Raw genomic sequence first — 22,579 nt, 5'->3', positions numbered from 1 at the left:
GTTCCACTTTAAACATTTTCACCGATTATGGATTTGCATTTTATTATAATTCTGGAATTTATCTGTAAAATATTTTAACTACAGCTCTAAATAAATATTTTATTTTAACCCTGACAAAAGAAAATTCCACATTTGTTATCTTTAACAATTATATTATTAAACACTGCCACGACTGCCAAAACCAAAATACACCCTTAATCTTTCACTAAACTATTTTCAATTCTATGCTTCAAATAACTTCCCAAGACACACCAAATGACACTCGCTATCAAACCAGAAGGATGAAATATTCAGAAATGTAGATGAATATAAAGCTATGTACATTATAAGAACAAGTTAGTTAAGTCAAAATTTAAAATTAAATGCCCAATACTAGCAACTGTTTAAAAAAAAAATACAGTAAGACTGACTAAGGGAAAAACAGGGAAAAAGATGAAGAAAGAGCTTCACCAAGGTCAGTTACAGATTTGGCCAGCTAAATGTAGGTCTATCTGGTATTTGCCTCAGTTGCTAAAACCTGCAACCACAGACTATGTTAGGTTGGCACCAAACCCTCACAAAGTGCAATAGGACTACTTATTTTACGATACCACATACAAGCCATAAAAATACCAGCACAATGTACAGAGCAAAAACCAGTAAGCAAGTATGAAAAGGGATATATTCCATAATGAGCTGATCCTTTGAGGGAGCCGAGTCTTACGTTAGGTAATCCATTACTCGAATGACTCGTACAATCCTATCTATAGTTCTGGTAATTAGTTCCTGTGCTACACGTGTGAAATGCCTAATCTTGATATAGATCCTTTCAATTAAAGTAAAATTTAAAGTGACTACAATCCAAGTTGTCCCTCTTAGCCATTTCAGAACAGTAAACTATACAAACTCAAAAGATCAGACTTAAGTATCACGGATTAACACACATAAGGATTTGTACGCTTATCACTTTAGGGTCCCTTTGATGATCAAGATACAGTAGGGATAAGATATAATAACTATCTTACCTTTGTGTAATATATTGTTCAGTGAACTGATAAGATGATTTTCTTATCCCATTGTCTGTCTTATATCATGTTAGTGCAATGTATTTTTTTATCCAAAGGAGAAGCTGAGTAAGAAAGTAGCAAGATAAGATATTCGACCTTCCTCCTACTCTCGCCCTACCTCTTCTTCATTACAACCACTATTATCATTACCACCCTTGGCATCACCCTATTCTCATTGTCATTGCCATAATTCTAACCATTGCCTTCATCACCTTTGTTATTGTCACCACCACCCCATATACATCATCTTAGCCACAATAACAACCATACCTTCCATCATTATTGTCAAAACTTTTGCTACCACTTTCACTATTGTCACAATCACTGTTACCAACGTTATAATTTGTCATCATAATAATTACCAATACACCATCACCACTTTAATCGCCGTCATTATTACTACCACCACTGTTATTATCACCACCACCATCATGTTATTATCATTTCCATTACTACAACTATTATTATTACCATAATCATCATCATTATTGTAGCAACCATCTCATTTGAATTTCTATCATTGTCATCACTATCATCATGGTTGTCACTAATTTCACAGTACTACGACATATTGTTATCTAGTTTTCATCATGGTACGCACAAAATTGAATACGATTAATATTTATTTTGCTCTTATCCTATCACTTTTTTATTGTGAGCATTAAACAAATCCTTAATGTTTAGTAACGAGATTTTACCTTTAAGTTAGAGAATTTATTTAAATTTTCCATCGTAATCATATGCAAATAGTTAACAGTTAACATAACATCTATTTAAATTTATCTATTTAAGCTAAAACCAAGTCTATATAAAAACTGGAACACTTTATATAGAAATTTCTCTAGCAGTACACATCAACAATTGTTTAGCAGCAACATGATCAATTGATCACAATGGTAAAATACCTGAATATTCTGCATGAATGCAGCAATCAGCTTGCCCTGTCTTTAACTTGAATCTATATAATTTTTATTTACATCCACTGCATCCCTTCAGAAAAAAAGAAGAAATGTAATGCGATCAAGAGTTAGGGATGTCTTGGCAATCACTAGGCTAGCAAACAAAACGAATTTTTCAAGACATGGGCATCTGTATACCTCTAAGTTGACATCCATTTGCAGTAAATTGCCTGCCACAAAAAAAAAAAAAATCTTCCTGTACATCTCTCCTTTTTCATTTTCTGCTTGGCCTCTATCAACAAAATGAGTAAAGAATATTGTTCTGCCCCTAATCCCGACATTGTACAAGACAACCTGCACGAGACAAGATTCGAATCAGGTAAATAATGGCCATTGGGAAATGAAAAAAGGCTTCAGGAACAGAACATGAATGTCCTCGTATTAAGAAAAAATGCTCACTTTAGTTTGGCTCTCTTTGACTTTACTTTCCGGGAAGAGATTGGAAAGGGGAAGAAAATGCAGAACCACTAGTAGAAGCATGATTGCAGTAATACAAAATCCACAACTTCCTCTCCCCAGCAGTTACAACTTTACACATGTACAGATTGACAAAATAGTAAACCCTCCGGAATGAGGAAAGGACACAAGAGAGCAATTAGTTTCAAACTTCTAAGTCTATGCATATCATCAATTTATAATCTGGAAGTAGCATCATTCCACATATCAATGTAGAGCTCAGAATCTGCATTACAGAACCTTGCTTCTAAGGAAGGGCCTCCACATTGTTTCAAGGATTGCAAAGATTTTATGCTTGTAAACAACAGAGCGCAACCGAATTCCTGACTGTAAATTGAGACTTCCATTTCACTGTCTACGGCAGCCATATGTATATAGAGACAGTACTAGCTTCACCTGTTGGCAAGATTGAATCAAGATCCAACAAAATAAACCTTGCCCTTCATAACTTCAGACTTTTTTTGTCAGAGTGGAGATTTTATACATGACCAAGAAATACATGTTCATAACTGACTAGAATCATCTTCTCAATTAAACGGATCCTTTAACGATTAATGGCCTCCGCAGCAATCCGTACCAAACGAAGTAACCCCTCCACATCTTGAAAGCTAAAATCAAGAGCCTTCTTGATAGAGGAGATACCATCTGTATTCTTGCCCACACCAGGGCTTGAATTAGCAGCTGCAAAAGCATTCCGTGATTTCCTTGACGCTTCCATGGCAAAATTAACATCCTGAGCCTGCAATTGATACATGCCTTTAGTTCCAAAATATCACAAACAAACTAAATAAGACACAATCAACAAAGTATTTTAGCTAGCATTTTAGTTGTTAGTGTGGGCTTCATGGCTGTAATAACTTTTGCAAACACTAAAATCACAATCCAGGTCAGAAGACCATATGATCTTATTTATGGCATGCCCTAGCTGTCTGAAGTAGGAATAGAATTGGAATCAAATAGATTGTATTGATTGCATGTTGGATACCAGATTTTTTATTAGCATAAACTTTACCTCCTAACTAGGAACCATATTTCACAGCTCGGGTGAAAGCATTGCCTAATATGACAACCACCAAATTCACACTGTCAACCGTTCAAAGGCATTCAGAATTTCAATTATTCTACGTAAAATTTATGTGTGCCTTCTTCTTAACTATGATTTCCTGTAAGTTTTTTAAGGCAATCAATGTGAGGAAGGGAGAGACTTTTGCCAAGATCATACTTCTGTGAAGAAGAACTATATACTCACAAAACCAAGCAATCGCACAAAATTTGGACGATGTCGTGCAGCAATAACATGGTTTCCAGCTACTTGGGGCGAATTGACACTCTTAGATATGGTGACAACCTTGTCAGCAGCTGTAGAGTTGTTAACATTGTCAACATCAGAGGCAGATGATGATGGAGACTCGCCTGACAAATGAAACGAGGTCCAAAACAAAAGGAGAGAGATCAGAGATTAATCTACTAAAATTTCATCACTATGATGTCAAAGGCACTCTTGAGAAAGAGAATCAGTAGTTCATTAACATGATGAAAGGAAAATAAAATTTAGAAGACTTGTCTGTATCCACAAAATTAGCCATGTCCAACTTCTTCCCTTTTTTTTCTTCTTCTCTTTTCCCTTCTATCATTCATGCATTAAGGGTGCATTTAGTAAACAAAATAATTATTATAAGAAGTTAAGAACTCATCCTATGAGAGCTTATCAGTAAATTGACTTTGAAGCTTACTGGATTTTGCTTAAAAGAGCTTAATTTGATAAGTTTCTCCATGAAACTTGAAAAACACAAAAAAACAGCTTATAATGTCATAAGCCCTCCTCATAAAGTCCAAATAAGCTCTACCAAACATACCTCCCTACCCCCACCCCAAAATTACAAACCACCAAAGAGGACACGTATCCATGATCACGTCATACAACGTTAGTCAAATGGATAATGTTCAGATAATCTATTATAATGAATGAGACATGACATGATACTTTTTCACAAAACTATCAGAATATTTTTCTCTTATTTACCAAAGCATCAAAATGGAGATGGGATTTGGTATGATATAGGACAAATCCAAAGAAACTGAGGACTTATAAAAAAAATTGCATCAAGCGGATGCAGTGAAAATCAAGTAACAAAATTCATTACCAAGAGGAATCATTTGCAGTGTATTGTGCAACTCATGCCGATCTCTGCTTGCACTAGTGTGTGAAGAATATACTACCCTCATATATGCTACCTCCATGCATTTGTAGGCAAGTGCAGCTGAAGCCATGTCTTTTGATTTCTCATATTCATGAGCACAAAACCTATTAAAAAAATATATTGGATGATGGCTTTATAAAAAAATCCAATTATTTAAGGCTATGATATACAACATAAAATCAACTGAAAGATATAATTATGCCATGTACAGTGATGAGGTTATGGCATTATAAAAAAAATCCAATTATTTAAGGCTATGATATACAACATAAATCAACTGAAAGATATAATTATGCCAGGTACAGTAATGAGGTTTGAAGGCATGCTTGCAACCTAATAGAACAATAGATAAAGGAAAGAATATTTACACAGGTACTTTAAACAAAATATGATTTTTAAAACATACATAACCATGCTTATAAAGAAAATTGTTGACTTACTCGCACAATTTTGCAGTGCTACTATACATTTGCTTTGATTGAATCATCTCACTGTGTTTAGCATTATCACTGTTGCCAGATTCTAACAGAGAGGCTCCATGAAGAAATTTGAGGGCTGCCTGGAAGTAAAGACTAGTGCTTTCACCAGATCCAGAATTCTGTATGATAAAACCCAAAATTAGTAAAATAGCATCAAGAAGAGAAAAAGCATAATAGTTTAAAAGAGACAATGTAAAAACCTTAAGACGATCAGCCAGATGCTTAAGATCTTTAGCTTCTTTCACAGCATTGTTGGCAGCATGGCTGTAAGAATCCCTTCTAACTGGACTAGGGGCATCAAGCTCCTTCGACTTGTGACCATTAAGTATGGGATTTCTCGAACCAGTTTGCTGATTTCCATTTTGATGGTCGGTCTTTTTCAATTGCTTTTTTGGCAGCTTTGACGCATCATCGACTTTGGAAGGACCAACTTCGACATCTCCATTTCCTTTAAGTAAACCAACTGGTCGTGATGACAACAGCTTCCCTTTTCCATGTACTTCTTGATCAGTTCTTTCCAACAGAGACTTCTTTGTGGATCTATCAGAGTCTGGCAACTGAGTCTGAGATGGAGCTTGAAATGCATCCTGTTTGCAAAGGGCATCCATACTAACATCTTGAAAGTCATGACCTCGAATTAAGTGATTCTCTTTTTTCCTAGTCTCATTTTTCTCTGTATAATCTTTCTTGACAGGATGTATATTCTCACTTTGGTCAGGCTTGATCCCGAACTTCTCCTGCAACTTATTTTTTCCATCCTTATGTTTTGCCTCACCTAGAGGAGACTGGTTTTTCAGTTGACTTGAAGAACTAGCATTCTTGACCTTGACCTTATCTACATGGGACTCTGACTTACAGCCGTCATTGTTGTCCTCGAAACCAGATTCCATGCCATTCTTCCTTGTATGAGACATATTAGCATAAGAAACATCAGTTTTGTCTTCACCTGGATGTTTAATCTGCTCTTTGCCTGCATAGGTCCCATCGGGGATTATGGTGTCAACACCACCATTTGTACAATAGCCGATTGTTTCAGCTTTAATCTTAGTATCGGACATGTAATTAACACCTTTGTCCTGAAAATCTGGCCTGTTCGCAACGGTTAAAGATTTCTCCTTCCTGGCTGTTCCAGATCGATCAATCCCACCATCATTATCACGATTTGAGCATCTTCTTGGACTATCTACAACAGCAATCTCATGCGAATCATCTTTCCCAGTAATTTCCTTGTTTGAAAACTTATCAGCATTTGAAATTCGAATAGGTGATGAAGACACCGATTCCACAGGTGAGCCCTTCGCTTCTTGGAAGCTGGCTTTGGTTTTGTGAGAGCCAGAAACCTTGGAAGAGCTTGAAGTGGCAGCAACTGAAACCTGTAAAGACCCCAAGTCCCTTTTAGAACAGTCCATGCCATCCAAGCTCCGATGTGACAGACTGCTCTCAGGGTTTTGCTTGAATTTTTGGTTTTTTGCATGACTAACTTTTTTGTCAGTCCTACCACTGCCTTTACTGGTACTTGATTCTTTGCCTCCAGATTTTGAACTTTTTGCCTTCTTTTCCTTCCTTGAATCACTGAAATCATGCTCAGAAGTTTTGCTCTCCTGTATGCGAGGATTTCCTGGGCTGTAAGTTATAGCATCTTGATATCCCTTAAGTTTCCTCTTTTTCACACTACCAATTGAATCACAATTCCCCAGATCAAGAGATCCCTCATCCAACGAACCATGACCTTTATCTTTTGTGTTTTCAGCGGAAACTGGAATCTTGTCTTTTCTTGATTTGGAGTCCCTTGAAGAGGAGTGGGCTTTCTGTCTTGGTCGATCTTTGCCAACTGAAGTAGTTGGAAAAGTGCTATTTGAACTTTGAACACCCACCTTCCTAGTAGTCCCACTCTGTTCTACAGTCCACTCTTCATTGGTAGAGTGAGCCTTGTGACTCTTAGATTTCTTGGATGGCCTAGAAAAATCTTCATCATGATCCCTCCTGCTTTTGACCTTCATATTCTTTGTATCACCTGAGAACAAAATTCAAGAAATGAAGATAACTGAGAAATTTAACAAGTCTTTGAACATCAACACTTCAGTTAATACTGAGCAGACAAAAACAAAGAATGTGCAGTTTGAGTTACCTATATCAGAACTGCGCTCAAGCGTCCTACGCTTATTTTTGTGTTTCTCTGTTGGAACATCAGCCTCACTCATGACAGGAGATTTGTTCACATCATTTAAACTCCTACTTTTCACTGCAGACAACACGTTTTTCTTGAAAGGATATGATGATTGAGAAAAGTTGTCTTTATTTATAGGATTTGGTATCTCCTTCACAAACTTTTTCTTCCCCCGAGGAACTGCATGCACATCATTATTTAGCTGTTGTTGGTCAGGATGCTGGGATGTTGCCATGGCTCCTCCCACCATAACACTGCCAGAGACATTCTGCAGGCTGCTTTGACCGTCAAAAGGAGGTGCTTGGTATAATGCAATAAGTGCTTTAGTGGTTTCATCCTCACTAAAGCTACATCGATTCATGTCCGGCCTGCATATTATGCATGAAATGTTAATTATCCATTATAATCATGTAAGTAGTTTTCATATAGTTTAACTAACAATTTAGTTTCCCTAATACTTTTTTATGGAGGGAAGATGTTTGAGGTGCAACTACTGGGTATGGGAGGATAGGTGGGCCGGATGGATTATCAAACCTCCAAAAATCAAGACCACACCCCAATCTTAAAAGATCTGGGTTAGTTCCAATTGACAAGCTCGCTAATATGAGGCCCTGTTTGGAGAAACTTAAAATGAATCCAACTTCTACATAAGTTAAAATCAACTTGTGCCCTTCAACTTTTGGATAAGTTAATTGAGAGATTTTCTATAAAAGCTAATGTGGAGAAGTATTTTACCTTCTTATTTTATTCTCCTATAAGTGCTAGTGGAAAAGTTTGTCCATACAAAGCATTAATACTTTAATTATGGACAATAAAAGATTTAGCCAATGAAACAGAACTTACAGCCAATTAAGCATACTACACAGCCACTTTTCAGGTAGGTGATCAGGATTTGTTCCAACAGGAAGAAGACGCCATTGATGACAACTCTCACACATCACCCAATTATCATCTGACTCAACAGGAGGTATCATTACAGGAATCCCTTTACCATTCTCTACAGCAGTTCCATTTGCATTTCCAGTGCACCAAATATTTGAGGCTGTTTTAGAGTACATTTCATCTGTTAACAGCTTATCAACTTTCTTAGCACCTGGTCTCTCCTTTGCTCCACGACTAGTTGTAGGTGCACTCCTCCCAACCAACTGAGATTCCTTCAGTTTTTCTTCAAAAGGGGTCTCCAGTGCATCCATTTTGTCCTCCTCGTCTTCCAATTCTCCAAAGAAATCTCTATATGTATCTCTAGTCTTTCCTAGACTCTTTTGTACTCTAACATCTTCAGTCTCATTTTTTGATGCAGAACTGTCATCGGAACTCCTTTTTGTTTTAGGAACCGAAGAGGATCCAATCTTCAAGTTTTCTTTTTCCTTCTCCATAACCATGGTGTCATGACTTCCCTTTGTCTTCTTCTTAGCAACCAGAAAGGGATGTTCTGTCACAACAGGTAATGCCATACTGTCTTGTTCACATAGGCTACCTCTCTGATTGGCCTTCTTAGGAGGCTCTTCAGTGTTTGATGTTGTCCTAACTTTAGAAACATTAGATTCAGCTATTATTGAGTGGCAATTATAATCCCCATGAGAATTTTCTTTCACTATATAGTCATCAAAAGGAACCTTATCGCCCATAACTTTTCTTCTTGAGCTTCCCTTCCCCCTCTCAGCAAAACCATTCACCTCAGTAGATGTTGGCTCCGGCCATTCCTTTTGTCCCTGAACAGAGAAGGTTTTCTCCCTCTCCGTAACTTTGTGGGCTTCCTTCAAAGAATCACATGGCCCATCATCAACCCTAACCAAGTCATCACTGAAAGAATATGAACTGGATAAAAGTGGAAGCTTCATAGTGTTTGAAACTAGCTCCTCCATAGTAGATGCATCTGTACTTTGTTCCTTTCTTGACAACACTCCAGTCTCAATCTGAGCATTCTTCTTTGTAGAACCCTTGACTTCCATTGAGGATTCACAACCCTCCAGAGATTTCATTTTCCTCCCACTCCCCCCTGAGAATTTTCTATCTCCTTTCACATTATTAGATTCATTTAGTGATATGTCAAAACTTTCTGCATCATCCAGATGAACAAGACCAGGGATGCTATCTCTGGCACGCATTTCCTTTATAGTTAATTCGATGATACCTTCAGAAAGTGGTGACAATAGCTGAGGGAGGTCGGTCATAATCTGTTCCAAGACACCATAAAATATTCAACTAAACTCATCAACATCAATATGAATAGAATAAAGAATAATCAAAAATGCCAAAAGATAATATACCTGAAGGATAATGGTTGGAGATTCAAAAGGAGCTTCCTGAGGACCACGAGAAATCCCCTCACTTTCTGAGGGGCTGTCATCTAGTGATGATGATGGTGACACATCCAGACCAATTTCACTGTATATTGCAGCATTTTTCCGTGTTGACAAATTATCTGGACCCATTTTGATTCGAACCTTCAGTGTCTTCTGGTCCGATGTGCTAGTAATTTTCTTGTTTAGAGACTCATGCTTAGAAGTGGATGTATCAACATTAGTGGTTATCAAGTATTTTTCTTGATGGGTTCCATCATTTAAATAGAGACCCTTGTTTGCAGCTATCCCCGAAGAGTTACCAGAACCTGTGCCAAGTCTTGATGACTGAGTTCCAGTCGAACATTGTACAGCATCGCCCTGCCCACCCTGCAAGGTACCATGTAAATTGAAATAAGTTGAAAGTGAAAAATAATACAAAGTCAAGTCATAAAACCTTAAATACAGTAATCAATTTAGTTAAAATGAAATGTATCACAGTCACATAATGATATGCCCATGTGACATAAGAAATTTACCTCTGGCAGCAAATTATTCGGAGATTTGGGTGTATTTTGACTATGATTTTTTTGTGGAGTCCTTGGATGAGACCAAACAGGAGATCGCTGATAGGTGGGCAAAAATGATCCATAACCACCAAATTTTGCCCCTGAAATGATCAATTGTTTCTCAATATCATTCCAGTAACTATTTAATGTTTAATCCTACATTGGACGAGTCTTGATTCTAACAAGACTTACCAAGATTCTCAGCAGACACCCCACCCTCAAAATCCTTCTGAAAGTGTCCCAGAACATCTTGAATTTTTTCATCCTTTGGGAAAGAAAAATTGAAATGTAAAATTCGATAGAAAAGAAAGAACAGTTATCAAAACCGGAACAGGACTAAATCTAACTGACAATGTGCAATGGATGTGGACATATTCATGACATGGAAACAAACAGCATTTTATATGAAATAACGGAAAGTTTCTAAATGTACCCAGTAGCCATCTCACCGTTGCCTCGATTTTCGATTTTCAAACTGCGTTCCTTAAATACACAACTTCCATTTTACGAGTTTTATGACCGAGAAACGGTAAAACACGTATTTCATGTTGTCTTGTAGTTATGAATGAGAACACAGACAAAAATAATTCTTCCATGTCTTTGGCGCGTGGTGGATGATACTATATACAAGTCTATCCAATGGGAAAGGGCATTCCTAAACTATAAACATCAATTTACGAACAAAAGCACATGAATAACTGAACATTTAATTCTTCATGAAAGGAAAAGGGCCAAAAAATCAAACAAGAAGCCTTAAAAAGGAAAAGAAATCCTTTACGTCACCAATCTGATTCAAACAACATTTCCACAGGCAGATCGAGCAGATTGATAAAAAAAAATCCTCAACAATCCAATGCATCAAGTTGACATCACAAAGACCACAAAAATTCAAAATCTCCAATAACACTCTCTATGCTAAACACATGTCAAACCTATTCAACTCACAGCAAAGCACAATTCAGCAGTGCACACCCCACAACTAAACAACTTAAGCCAACCGCGGAAACGAAATTCAGGTCACGGATCTAACAAGGTAAAACAAGTGAACAGCTATAATTCCATACTTTAAAACCTGCAAACTATACTTGGAATACCAGAGCAAGCAAAATCAAGTTAAAGGGGCCTTACAATGTAAGAGAGGGCAACATCGGGATCAACGGTGGCATCATAATCCTCATGGTTCTGAAAGGAGCAGGCCTCACCCTCTTCGAGCTCAGACTCCATCATCTCTCTCCTCCCAGCACCCAGCCCTAACCCTAACCCTAAACCCAGCCCCTTTATTGCATCCCTACCTCCTGCAGAAATCATCCAAAAAAATACCAAAAAATACAAAAATCAAACCCTTCAACTTAAACCTCCGCATTGAGAACCCTCCGTCCCTATCAAAGTCCCACTTCCTCTTCGATCCATTCCTCGGAATCAAAATCCCACCCAAACGAATCAACCCCGCCGGTAATTGAAAAATTCTACACGATCGCGGGCTCGCGTAGAAATCACAGCCTCAAAATTCACGAAAATTATTGCAAATTTCTTAGCAAAACCTGCGCCAATCGAAAAATCAATAAACCCGTGTTCGATTATTTGAAACGTTGAATCTTAGCTGGGATCGATCAACACAGAGTTTCTCTCTCTCTCTCTCTCTCTCTCTCTCCCTCTCACCGTGTCTCTGTTTTTGGTGAATACAGCAGCCGCGTTTTTTTTTCTTATTTTTCTTATTTTCTTAAATCCTTTTTTTTATTTTTCGTTATAAACAATATTTTAATCCCACGGTGGGATAGAGAGAGAAACTAGTTGATAAGGGAAAAAAAAAAGTGCGAAAGAAACCATTTTACCCTTTCGCTACCTCGTTTTTATGTTTCCGCTTCAAACCCTCCAACTCTGTCCAAAACTACACTACTAACAAACCAAACGCAACACCCGGCGCGTGCTCATACTTCCCCTTTTTTTATTTCATTTCTCTTACTTAGATAAACACATTTTTAAGGGCAATCTTGCTTTTTAGCTGAGTTGGATATTCAATTTTAATTCGAAATTACTAAATAAATTAAATTAACTTCGCGAGTTAAAATAATCACGTTTTATATTGGATTCTATTTTAAGAAATTTGGTGATCTTTGACCGTGGTGGACAGTTCAGATAATGAAGCCAAAGATTCCACATTCTCAGTGTCTACTTTTCAACATTTTACTACCTGTTATATTAATGATCGCGTGCGTTTTCTCTTTAAAGGGCATTAATGCGAATTTGACGGCGTGAAAAGAATGAGTGAGTTTATGAATGAGTACCGTACATTCACGAAAAACATTTGATAGTTGTGGAAATGCTATCTCTAAAAATATGAACACGCCAAAAGTATAGATTGGGTCATGTTTTGGTTCGTTTTGGGTTGGTTAATTTTGTGCAGTGTCGCATGCAATGACAGAACATATATAGGTTTGAGAAGAGCCATAAATGAGACTAACAAGGAAAAGGATAAAGACATGTCATGCTAATGTTGGCGTTTGGAGTACGTGATCAATTTGCTCAAAAATGTTGGGTCTCTTCCCAGTAATTTTTCTCCTTTTGAATGTTCCCAATTCTTTCAGTATCTGTTCATAAACTTGTTCTTTTGTTCTTGCATTTACAGAATCATTTACTGGTGGTGTAGTTTGGTTTTATTTTTATTCCATTCAAAACCTATTTACTAGTTATGACAACGTACCCTTCAAAGTTACTCCAGACCAACCTGCTTTCTTAATTGGAAAGTGTTTGCCCTTATTGATGGAGATAACAGAATGGAATGCTGTTTTGTTGTGTGTAGAGATTATGCACATCACACGTCAAGCAACAAATTCATCAGTTTTTAATTATTATTTGTTGTTAACAAAAACTAACCAACTGTTCAAGTTTGTCCATTGTTGAAGAAATCTTCACCTTGTAAGTTTAAGGACAAAGAAAAGACATGGACAGGGTATGGTTTAACTGCCCAACTTTTCAAAGGATTCTTAACAAGTTTTTTCTGATGGAGACAGAAAAAATAGTGGTTGGTTCCATAAAGGTAAATTCCATTAATGTGTCTCTGCTTGAGTTCAATAATTAGTAATAACTCCAGTTTCATAACAAAGTTCAATAATTAAAAAATATAACAGGGATGATTCTCATTTTGACAATTTTTTTTTTTTGCATAATTTACACAAACATTTCATGATTATTTGTAAGTTTTATTATTCTCCCTATAATTTTTTTGAAAAATTACAGGTTTATTAGTACAGTAGTGAAGTGAAAGGTTATGGTTTTTTGTGTTGTTATTTGAGTAGAACAATTATTGTGATTTTGTTGTGCTAAGTGTTAGGTTGAATGGACACTGAAGCTGTCAAGCATGCCAGCACTTGGGCACTGAAAGTTCTCCATGCCCAATTGTTGGTGAAATAAAATAACATTATCTCAACTTCATTGAACAAACATTAATGAATGAATGATCATTAGTTGCAGAGCCTCATACAAATCAGTGGTGGAGATCTTTGCAGAGTTCAGAGAGAAGACGTGTTCAAAGTTTAATTTTGGTTTAATTATTAATTTCCAGAATTCCTTATATTTTTCTTCACCTAAAAAAATCATGTTGTACAACAAATATAGAAACCAAAACAGATTGAAAATATATTTGTAGAAACGAAGCAAAAACGAGAATGTTTTGACTAAGATACTTTTTTTGAGTTAAATATTACAAAGTTGTGACATAACTTTGACTGAAATTTAGTATTTTTAACTTTAAATTAAAGTGGAATTTCATACCAAAAGAACAACTTTCACCTGATACTTTATTAATAGTTAATTTGTATTAAAATCATATAAGACATCCTTATCACATAATCATAGATAAGGCGATGTGTTTAATGTAACACTTCCTATTTAAACTCTAGATTTTAAATAAAACTCATAGTGATAAGAAAATAAGTTAATTAGAATATGATTTTTATATTAGAGAAAATGAGAAAAATGATTGGAAGGATGAGAATGGAAAATATTTATGACGTGATTGAGTATGCATTCATTGGTTAATTGATGTCATGGTTTTGCGAGTGGGGCCCATTAAGCTGAAAGATCATTGCATTGAATGGCATATGGTGAGAATATGCCATCATCCATCTTATGTTATGCTACAAATTCAGTAAATGGTCATAAATGGATAACTCTCAACAAAACCCCACACTTTAACGTCACACGTGCCTCTATCCCACACCATCTTTCTCCTTCCTATAAAATCAAATCAATCACAAATTAATTAACACTTTTTCCGTACATTAAATTACATTAAAATATGCATAAAAATATTTATTCTTTATTTAATTATACAATAAAAAGACTCAATTTTTATGTGTAGCTTTTTTAATCATGAAAAACAAAAAAGTTGGTTAATAAATTTAACGAAATACAGTTCCCGATTTTGATGGTTTTTAACATAACTATTATTATAATATAAACTTTAATATAGAGTTTACCATTCAAGTTGACCCGCACTATTCCTACAATGTTCAATCATAACACAAGAAAGAAAAGGTAAATATTTAAATTGATAGATTTTGATTAAAACTTTTATATAAATGTGTTCTTAAAAATGGAAGGTAAAATCTGAAACAAGAAAATGAAAATAAAGTTAAGCTTGATTGAAGGTAAAATTTATAACTTTTTTTTTTACTGTTTTAGTATTACTGCTTAAAAATACTTACATTGTCAACCAAATCAAAATCACTCTGATGTAAAAAGGTAAAGAAAAGTCACCTTAAATATAATTTTTGAAAGAATTATTAGAAAAGTCATGATATATATAAGTTCATCTACTATGATTAGACGAAAGTATAATTTATATTTTTTTACATATTGAAAAAATTATAGAGGTATGCTTAGATCCTGATCTATGTGGGTCTGGTCTGTGTTTGAAAGCCTAATGGCCAGCTAATATACAGGCAATAATACTCTGCACCCTTCACTGTAAGCCTAATGGATATTACTAATATAAGAATACAGACATGCAACCCCCACAAAAAGATATTCCATATATACTTTGTATTATAAATCCAAAAACAGCAGCAAAAACAATATGGTAACCAAATTCATCTAGAGGTGCCTTCAAACTGATCTCTCAGTTGCTCGTACTTCTTAAGCTCGGCTATCGAGAGGGAAGGTGATAGCTCTTCTAACACCTGGAAAATCCAGAAAATGTCAATCTCATAAATAGATAGATACAACAAACAGCTGGGAAAACAATTCATGGATAAGTTGGTAACTCTACAAGTGTTATGAGTTTGAACCACAAATAACCAGATTTATGAACAAAATGGCAAGTTACCTGGACAAAGTCATCATATTGAACAACAACAGAATCTGCTTCGTTATCTTTGTTGGACGACTCTGGATTTGCACTCAAAACCTAGAAGAAGGCAATGAGGTTAAGTACCCTTCTAATCACATAAGAGTTTACGCCTAGTTTTGTACAACATTTTAAGGTTTCAATTGCTTGTGACAGTAAATACAGGCTGCAATTTTGTTCTATAAATTGATACTCTCCACTACAATCTCAGAATCCTTAACTGATCTACAATCCAACAAATTTCATGCAATGTAATAATAGGTCTTGTGATCCTGGTCAAACTCACTTTACGCTTTGCAGCATGGAACCAAGCATCTGCACACAACGCATACATGTCTGCACCAGTGAAGTTTGGTGGACATTTTTTTGCAATGGAGTAAAGTGAGATATCTTCATGCAATTTGAACTTTCGTGTAAGAGCTTTCAGCACCCTAGGAAAGATGGGATCAGAGGTGTGCACAATAGCATGTAATCGATATTTTACAAGAAAGAGTAGACTGATTACCGTTCCCTGTAAGATGCATCAGAGTTAACTCCCACATAGAGTAGTTTATCAAATCGACCAGGGCGCAGAAGGGCTGGGTCTATCAAATCTGGTCTATTACTTGCACCTATAATAAACAGATCCTATTAAAAGCCCAGGACAGAGATACACTTGTTAGAATAAAATAGGATAATATATTTTGCTAAAGATAATATTCAAGCAACTGAAAAAACCTGTGTTGAATCACTTAAGCCGTCAATCTCGGCAAGCATCTAATAACAAGGGAAATGTAGTATTAGGAAACCCAGGGAAGGAAACTGCAAACATCATGGTCTTTCTCAGAATAGGAAATCACCTGAGAAACCACTCTGTCCATAACACCGCCAGAATCTCCAGAAGCACCCCGAGCTGGTGCAAGAGAATCAAGCTCATCAAAGAAGATGACACATGGACGTACCGATCTGGCCTGTGAATCATTTTGAACTTCAATTTATCAAATTCTGTTCTGAGAACCGTCTAGCTCACAGTAAAGAGACACAGCATACTTGGATATAATTCAAATTGAGAAATTATTTTAGATAAACTATTCCCAAATACTATTATACCTTCTGGAAAATGTCACGAACATTCTTTTCAGACTCTCCAATGTACATGTTGATCAGTTCAGGACCTTTCACACTAAGAAAATTTAAGGAACATTCTGTAGCAACAGCTTTTGCTAATAACGTCTGTTATTAAATAAAAGAGCAAGGTAATGGAGTTAGAAATTCTTTGTAACTAAAACGAAGAGGACTGAGGTACAAAAAATTCATTTACAAGTACATTACAACTTACTTTGCCAGTTCCAGGGGGACCGTACAATAGTACACCAGATCGCTTTCGTAATCCAGAAGAAAATAGATCTTTATGCAAGAGAGGTAACTACAACATGAAATACAGAATGAATTAGATTTTCATGAATAATACACAATAAACAGTGCATCCCAGGTAGAAATGCCAGAGGTGGATAAGACAGCTCGACTTACCACCCCTTTTTATAATTTAAATTAAAATAAAAAATCTAATTTAAAGGATTAAATTTGTTGTATTGCATTTTTTGGAGGATATAAATATGTATTAATATTATAATTTAAATTATGAACACTTACAACTTAGTTTCCAATTATTGATTGTAATCAAGTAATTTAACATGTAAAAGTTATAATTTTCTCAATTTAAATGATTAGTTGTTGTTTTTAATATATATAATAAAGAATAAAAAATAAAAAGGAAACAATTTAAAAAAGAAACTAGTGGGTTGGCCCTCACTTGGGAGGCTAAGTTGAAACCTACAATTTTTGTGTTCATGAAGTAGATGGTATTTCTGATTTGGGTCATCCTAAAAAAAAATGTCTAATTCTGCATAGCATTAGTGCAATTTACTTGGTTAAGGACCAGGAACCAAGCATATTGATGACAAGTATCATTTCATTCTTATAGAAGAGATGGTGGAAGTGTAGAATATTGATACAAGGGTGAATCCAACAAATATGTTCATGAAGTGTTTTCCAAAAAGTAGGTTCATGCAGTGTTTGGACTTGCTTAATGTTGATTGTGGGTAGTAGTCTTTGTCAATATTTACTTGGAAGATTATTTAAGTAAAGGTAGAGATTTGTGAGATAATACCTTGGAACCTTCTTCAAATGTTGGACGCATCTAATGGCTGAAGTCCTCCAACGAGCAATTTGTTATTTCTGTTTAATTACTTAGGAGTTAATTATTTTCTTTTAGCTATCTCTTTCAGCCCCATGTGCATATAAGGTTGCATGTGTAAGTAACTATTATACGGGAAGGTTGTAATCCTTACAGTTTACTGTAATTCTCTGAGTGAATCTTTCACGTTTGTTTTCTGTTGATCTCAAGTTCTATAGTTGTTCAACAGACTTGTCCAATATAAAGAAATTCTTGTTTCCGTGTTCTTTCTTCCTTGTGTGTTTGTATTGTTACTTCTCGCATTCTTAATATCGTGATCACCAACAAGAATTTTCTCAAAAAGAAGAAAGTGACAGAAAGAGAAGCACATTATTTGCCATTCAACAAAAAGAGTCAGCATTAAAACTAGGAAAAACTCCATGACCTTTTATGTTTGGATGGGTCATATTTTCCAGCTCTAGTAGAAAGAGCCTATCCAATCACTGTTTAGGAGAAGTCTTGTCTTGGTAGCTTTCCCAGTTGAACATACAAGAGAACTTATCAAATTTTCACTTTTGACTCTACAAAAGCACTTTTTTTTCTTTCTTATAACTATCCTAAAATTAAAATGTAATTTAACTGAGTCAACTTATGATATATGACAACCCAATGTATCTTTAATGTGTCGAGGACAGATAGCCAAAAGCTTCTCTTAACACCAAATATTTTTTCAAGTTATTTGCAACAGGTATTATTTCCGATATAGTGAGCAAGAAGGTAAACTTATCAAAAAATATTTATAGGATAGGAGTGTAAAAAATAAGGTGGTAACATGAATACGCCTTGTCTTATTAACTAAAATCAACTTATTGACCAAATTTTTGGAGAAGTTAGATGAGAGAGCTTAAAAGTTGAGGTGAACAAGTTGATTTTAATTTTGTAGGAGAGGTTTTATTCATTTTACAACCTTACTTCTTCTAAAAGTTCTTTTTGAGAAATTTATCCAAACTGACTCATAAAAGAGTGAAATTGTACTTTCAAACAGGGGAAAGTAATAATCAATATAGTTATACCACACAAGAAGCCCACCTGAACAGTATCCAGAATTGATTTTTTGACATCTTCAAGCCCACCAACATCTTCCCATTTCACGTTTGGAACCTGCAAAAGGAAAATCCACACTTCAAAATTTCTATGCATTGAGGAACACTTTTCCCAGAACACATTTTTTCCTAGATATACATTTGTTGGCATCTGAACAACAGAAAATTGTTCCGCTTAAACGCAGACAAGAAAACCATCACAAAAGCCAGATCACTAAACTTACCTTTGGAGTACCCAATGCTGATGCATTTCTTTTCTTTGATCGTTCCAAAGCATTCAACAAGTCTTCTTTACCAGGAATCTGATGTGAAACTTTACTGTGACTGGTGTCCTCCGCCATCTTGGAATTAAAAGAACTGTCTACATCATCAGACACATCTTTGTCTACTTTAGCATTGTTTCTCGGAAATAAGTTGGCACCAGCATCAGCAATTAAAGCACGCATGTCCCTGGGCATGTAACCAGATGTCTGTCCAACTATTTCTTTTACTAAAGCTTCTGAATCAGTCTGCAAGAGGCAACAGTGTAATCAGTCAATGTTACACTAATGATTGGTTGAGGGATTCAGGAGCACAAATTGTAGCCTTTCTTAATTTGAACAAATTTGGATGTATAATCTATATTATTATACACAAACACAATATGAAGCTCTGTTCCAAACACTCTTACATTAGAGAGGAGTTCAGAAAAACTTTGCAATGACTGTAATAGCATTTCAGCTCTTTGCTCTTCAGTCAAAGGCCCCATGGTTATTTCGTGGCTAAAACAACGTCTGATAGTTGTCGGCAGACCTTCTGAACTGTCAGCAGCAGCAATCAATAGAACCTGATGCCCACTTGCCTTTTCAGAACTCTTCTCGACCTTCACCAACACGCTGTAAAAGTAAATTTCTTTGCAATTCTAGATTCTAGAAAAAAATAAAAGACAACTTTGGTTTCTGAGGTTTTTTCTGGTCCTGAGTTGGATTTACCCTTTGGCAGCTAATTGATAAAAGATGTATGCTGATCTTAGACGGGTAGTGTTAGAGTGCAAATTGTATATTGTGCAGGATGTATTTTATTCTGGTAAAAGTATGTAGCATGTCACTTGATTGTACAATTTCCTTTCTATCAAACTGTCAATTTTATAAGCTTGTATCTCAAGCAAGTGATTGCCTCAACTTACAAGAGTTCTCAGAAGCTAATTCCTTGTCATCACATTTTTTTTTTCTGTTACAGAAACAGACATTACTGATTAATGATTACAGAAATCATATTTGGTATCACTTATTTTTTGGGAAATTATTGCCTGAGCAGAAAAAAAAAGTGATTATTTCTCCAATTCTTTTGATGTTAACTTCATTTACTTTTTATCTGACTGGCAATAATATAAGACACAAAATATGTCATGTGCAGGAAAAATGATTAGTAGAAAAGGTTGAAGTCCAAAGAACAACGATAGCAACAGCAAAGTTCAACTGAGTTAGATCTTACAGATTCAATGCTTGATTTCCCCATGGAATTACTATCACATTGTTCACTGACAGGATCAGTGAATTTCCTAATAACTGATGCAACTTCAGATGCATTTCCTCTTTGATCGTGTGGTGAACCATCAGGCGATTGTGATTCTCGAAAAACATCAAAATGACGAAGAAGAAGTATTGCTGGTGAGTATCTGCAATATTATCATCATGTAAGTCCAGACTAGAAGCTTAGAAAGAAATCATATCCAAAACAGTAAACTTCTCAGTGCCTGACATGATCCGTGATAAGGTAAGTGGCCAAAGAAAAGCTTTATCTAATAACTGTTACGTGGGGAGAGAAACCACTACGAAGAAAAAAGCAGGTGAATAAATTAATGGAACCGTATCTTCCTGTCCCTATAGCATAGTATGCATTTTTATCAACACCAAAACAAAAATAAGCAGGAACAATTTTCTGGCGCAACATGTGTTCTTATCATTGCTAGTATTTGAAATATAACCTTCGAGCTGTCTTGAAAGCTTGTGCTAGAGCAACAGATGTTCTATCAGACACCATAAGATCATGACAGTTATATTCCACCACATGCAGGCCAAGTCGAGAAGCAACATAACTAACAACAGTCCTTTTCCCACAACCTGCATAATTACGTTATTCAGGAAAAACAACATGCATCACCGATGCATTCCAAAACTACCATTTAGTTGACAATTTAAATGAACAACAATTGAGGATGTCAAATGGTGATCCAAATCACAAAATAATTGGAAGAATCAGTGAGAAAATACTGATTCCTTACAAAACAAAGCATCGGAACATAGGACATACCTGCCAAGCCATACAACAGAACAGACACCCTAAACTTGGAAGAAAGCACTGATGGACAGAAAGTTGGTGTAAGTATCGAAGCCAAGACGTTCACAGTGTCCCCTCGCAAAGGCGCAGGTCCTTCAGGTCCACCAATTAACAAATCTGGAGGGAGGGCGGATGGAGAACTCCCTACCAGCACAAGAGCAGTTAAGGTGTTATTGACACGAAAAACCTGTTCATCTGATGGTTCCATACCAACAACCTGAAGACATGAGTTACACTCTAGCAACCAACCTGACATGTTTCTCAAGGTTTAACAAAAGCAAGAAAGAGTTCACAGTACCTTGAAACAGATAAGGTTGTCATTTTGATTTAATGATCTTTGGTTACAAGAAACGCAAATGGGGGAATTGCAATTCCAACTTATGCTAATCCCAAAAACATCTCCCTTGGACAAGTACCTATCGACTTCAAAGTACTTTTGCAATGACAAGTCGATCATGTCTTGCCGCTCTTCTGACTCAAAAGGTGAACTTGCCCTAATGGATTCAAGGATGCCACATTGTGGTATCTTCACAAAAGAAACCCTCAGAAGAGAGGCAAATTTTGGAGGCAGTGCAAGTGGTTCCAATTCCACGTCGATGACAGAATCCACGGTGCTTTTAGCATCATCCTCATCACCCCTTTTTTCTCGAGGTCCGAAATAAGAAGCCAAAACCTCTTGCCCGTGGTGAAGAACGGATTTTAAGCATGTCACGTGCAAGTTAAGGTTGAAAGCTAAAAGAGGCGATACATAGGCTATTTGATCATCGAGCACGGAACCATTAAAAGGGAAATGACAAGAAGGAAAAAGAAGCATTATTCGAGAAGAATGAGAAGAAGAACTAGAAGACGGAGACTCTGTGTTAACCGTGGTGCCTGGTGGATCCAAAGCAACAGCCACTGCAATTTTCTGTGTGTTGGTGTCAACATTCTTGACAAGAACCTGATAAAAATTGTAACTTCATAATCTGAAATTGGAAAAAGGGGAAATTGAGTTAAAGGGGTTTGAACTACCTGTGAGCCTGAAGTGATGGAGAGGGTTTTGAGAAGAGGGGTGGAGAGGGCAAGGAGGGAAGAGTGGTCGACAGAGGGATTTGTGAGGTTGGAGAATCGGAGGATTCCTACAGGAAAACGGAAGAAGGAGGGAGAAGAATCACGGTGGAAGAGATTGGTGGTTGGAGCAGTTGAATTGATGACATGTTTGGTGGAACACAGTATCAAAGGCTTTCTTCTTCTTTCCACCATTTTCAATCAAAACCACTGCTTCTCATTCCTTTCTTCTGCTTCCACCAATTGTCTTAGTTTAACGTTGGTGTTTGATTTGTAATACCTTCTTTTAAGTTTCTTCTTACTGCATACTGAGATGATATGTCTCTATATTACAATGTAATTAATTTTAAATTATTGAAAATAACTACTATATGTATTTAAATTCACTTATAAAATTATATTGAAGTATTTTTTTCTAAAATAATTGCAAAAAAATATTTCTTAACATT

At 36.0% G+C, this 22,579-nt stretch overlaps 2 protein-coding genes and 1 pseudogene across 6 annotated transcripts; 1 reads left to right on the top strand and 2 right to left on the bottom strand.

The window, feature by feature from the left end:
* Positions 1–287: 287 nt before the first annotated feature.
* On the bottom strand, positions 288–11,984 carry LOC137814709 (cysteine-tryptophan domain-containing zinc finger protein 3). Of its 3 annotated transcripts, none has more exons than XM_068617590.1 (14): positions 11,288–11,984; positions 10,352–10,424; positions 10,130–10,260; positions 9,579–9,980; positions 8,152–9,485; positions 7,270–7,676; positions 5,342–7,155; positions 5,103–5,260; positions 4,606–4,766; positions 3,474–3,874; positions 2,405–3,200; positions 2,144–2,299; positions 1,952–2,036; positions 288–517 (listed from the first exon to the last, which is right to left on the bottom strand). In XM_068617590.1, exons 1-10 carry the CDS (start codon positions 11,465–11,467, stop codon positions 3,699–3,701), a joined length of 4,836 nt encoding a protein of 1,611 aa, XP_068473691.1. In that variant the 5' UTR covers positions 11,468–11,984; the 3' UTR covers positions 288–517; positions 1,952–2,036; positions 2,144–2,299; positions 2,405–3,200; positions 3,474–3,698. The 3 variants fall into 3 exon arrangements, with proteins under 3 accessions (XP_068473691.1, XP_068473690.1, XP_090161380.1); XM_068617589.1 differs by having other exon boundaries at positions 3,711–3,874; XM_090305254.1 differs by lacking the exons at positions 288–517; positions 1,952–2,036; positions 2,144–2,299 and having other exon boundaries at positions 3,061–3,200; positions 3,684–3,874.
* On the top strand, positions 2,195–2,579 carry LOC137816089 (uncharacterized; annotated as a pseudogene).
* A 2,959-nt stretch (positions 11,985–14,943) lies between the features above and the next one.
* PEX6 (peroxin 6) lies at positions 14,944–22,458 on the bottom strand. 3 transcript variants are annotated; one of them, XR_011081674.2, is made up of 16 exons: positions 22,095–22,430; positions 21,382–22,023; positions 21,057–21,300; positions 20,731–20,866; positions 20,238–20,421; positions 19,435–19,626; positions 18,989–19,273; positions 18,751–18,822; positions 16,825–16,911; positions 16,596–16,718; positions 16,346–16,456; positions 16,224–16,262; positions 16,012–16,117; positions 15,793–15,937; positions 15,486–15,566; positions 14,944–15,339 (listed from the first exon to the last, which is right to left on the bottom strand). XR_011081674.2 is itself a non-coding variant. In XM_068617588.2 (16 exons), the coding sequence occupies exons 1-16, from the start codon at positions 22,323–22,325 to the stop codon at positions 15,250–15,252; spliced, it is 2,784 nt and encodes a 927-aa protein (XP_068473689.1). In that variant the 5' UTR covers positions 22,326–22,458; the 3' UTR covers positions 14,944–15,249. The 3 variants fall into 3 exon arrangements, 2 of the variants coding, with proteins under 2 accessions (XP_068473689.1, XP_090161432.1); XM_068617588.2 differs by having other exon boundaries at positions 16,012–16,133; positions 22,095–22,458; XM_090305306.1 differs by lacking the exons at positions 14,944–15,339; positions 15,486–15,566; positions 15,793–15,937; ... (3 more) ...; positions 16,596–16,718; positions 16,825–16,911 and adding an exon at positions 18,047–18,192.
* Between the last annotated feature and the right edge of the window lie 121 nt (positions 22,459–22,579).

The sequence above is a fragment of the Phaseolus vulgaris genome, chromosome 1 (genome assembly GCF_051622355.1).
Source record: "Phaseolus vulgaris cultivar YP4 chromosome 1, ASM5162235v1, whole genome shotgun sequence".
Taxonomy (NCBI): domain Eukaryota; kingdom Viridiplantae; phylum Streptophyta; class Magnoliopsida; order Fabales; family Fabaceae; genus Phaseolus; species Phaseolus vulgaris.
The sequence above is the reverse complement of the archived record's forward strand: the minus strand, read 5'-3'. Positions and strand labels throughout refer to the sequence as shown.

Coding starts and splice junctions, on each gene's coding strand:
- LOC137814709 (XM_068617589.1), bottom strand. CDS start 11,467: ATGATTTCTGCAGGAGGTAGGGATGCAATAAAGGGGCTGGGTTTAGGG. Junction 7,677..8,151: donor TGTAGTATGCTTAATTGGCT/GTAAGTTCTGTT, acceptor CATAATATGCAG/GCCGGACATGAATCGATGTA. Junction 4,767..5,102: donor AGCACTGCAAAATTGTGCGA/GTAAGTCAACAA, acceptor TTTTTTTAATAG/GTTTTGTGCTCATGAATATG.
- PEX6 (XM_068617588.2), bottom strand. CDS start 22,325: ATGGTGGAAAGAAGAAGAAAGCCTTTGATACTGTGTTCCACCAAACAT. Junction 21,301..21,381: donor ACAACCTTATCTGTTTCAAG/GTACTGTGAACT, acceptor TCATGTCTTCAG/GTTGTTGGTATGGAACCATC. Junction 15,938..16,011: donor GATGCATCTTACAGGGAACG/GTAATCAGTCTA, acceptor CATCTTTCCTAG/GGTGCTGAAAGCTCTTACAC.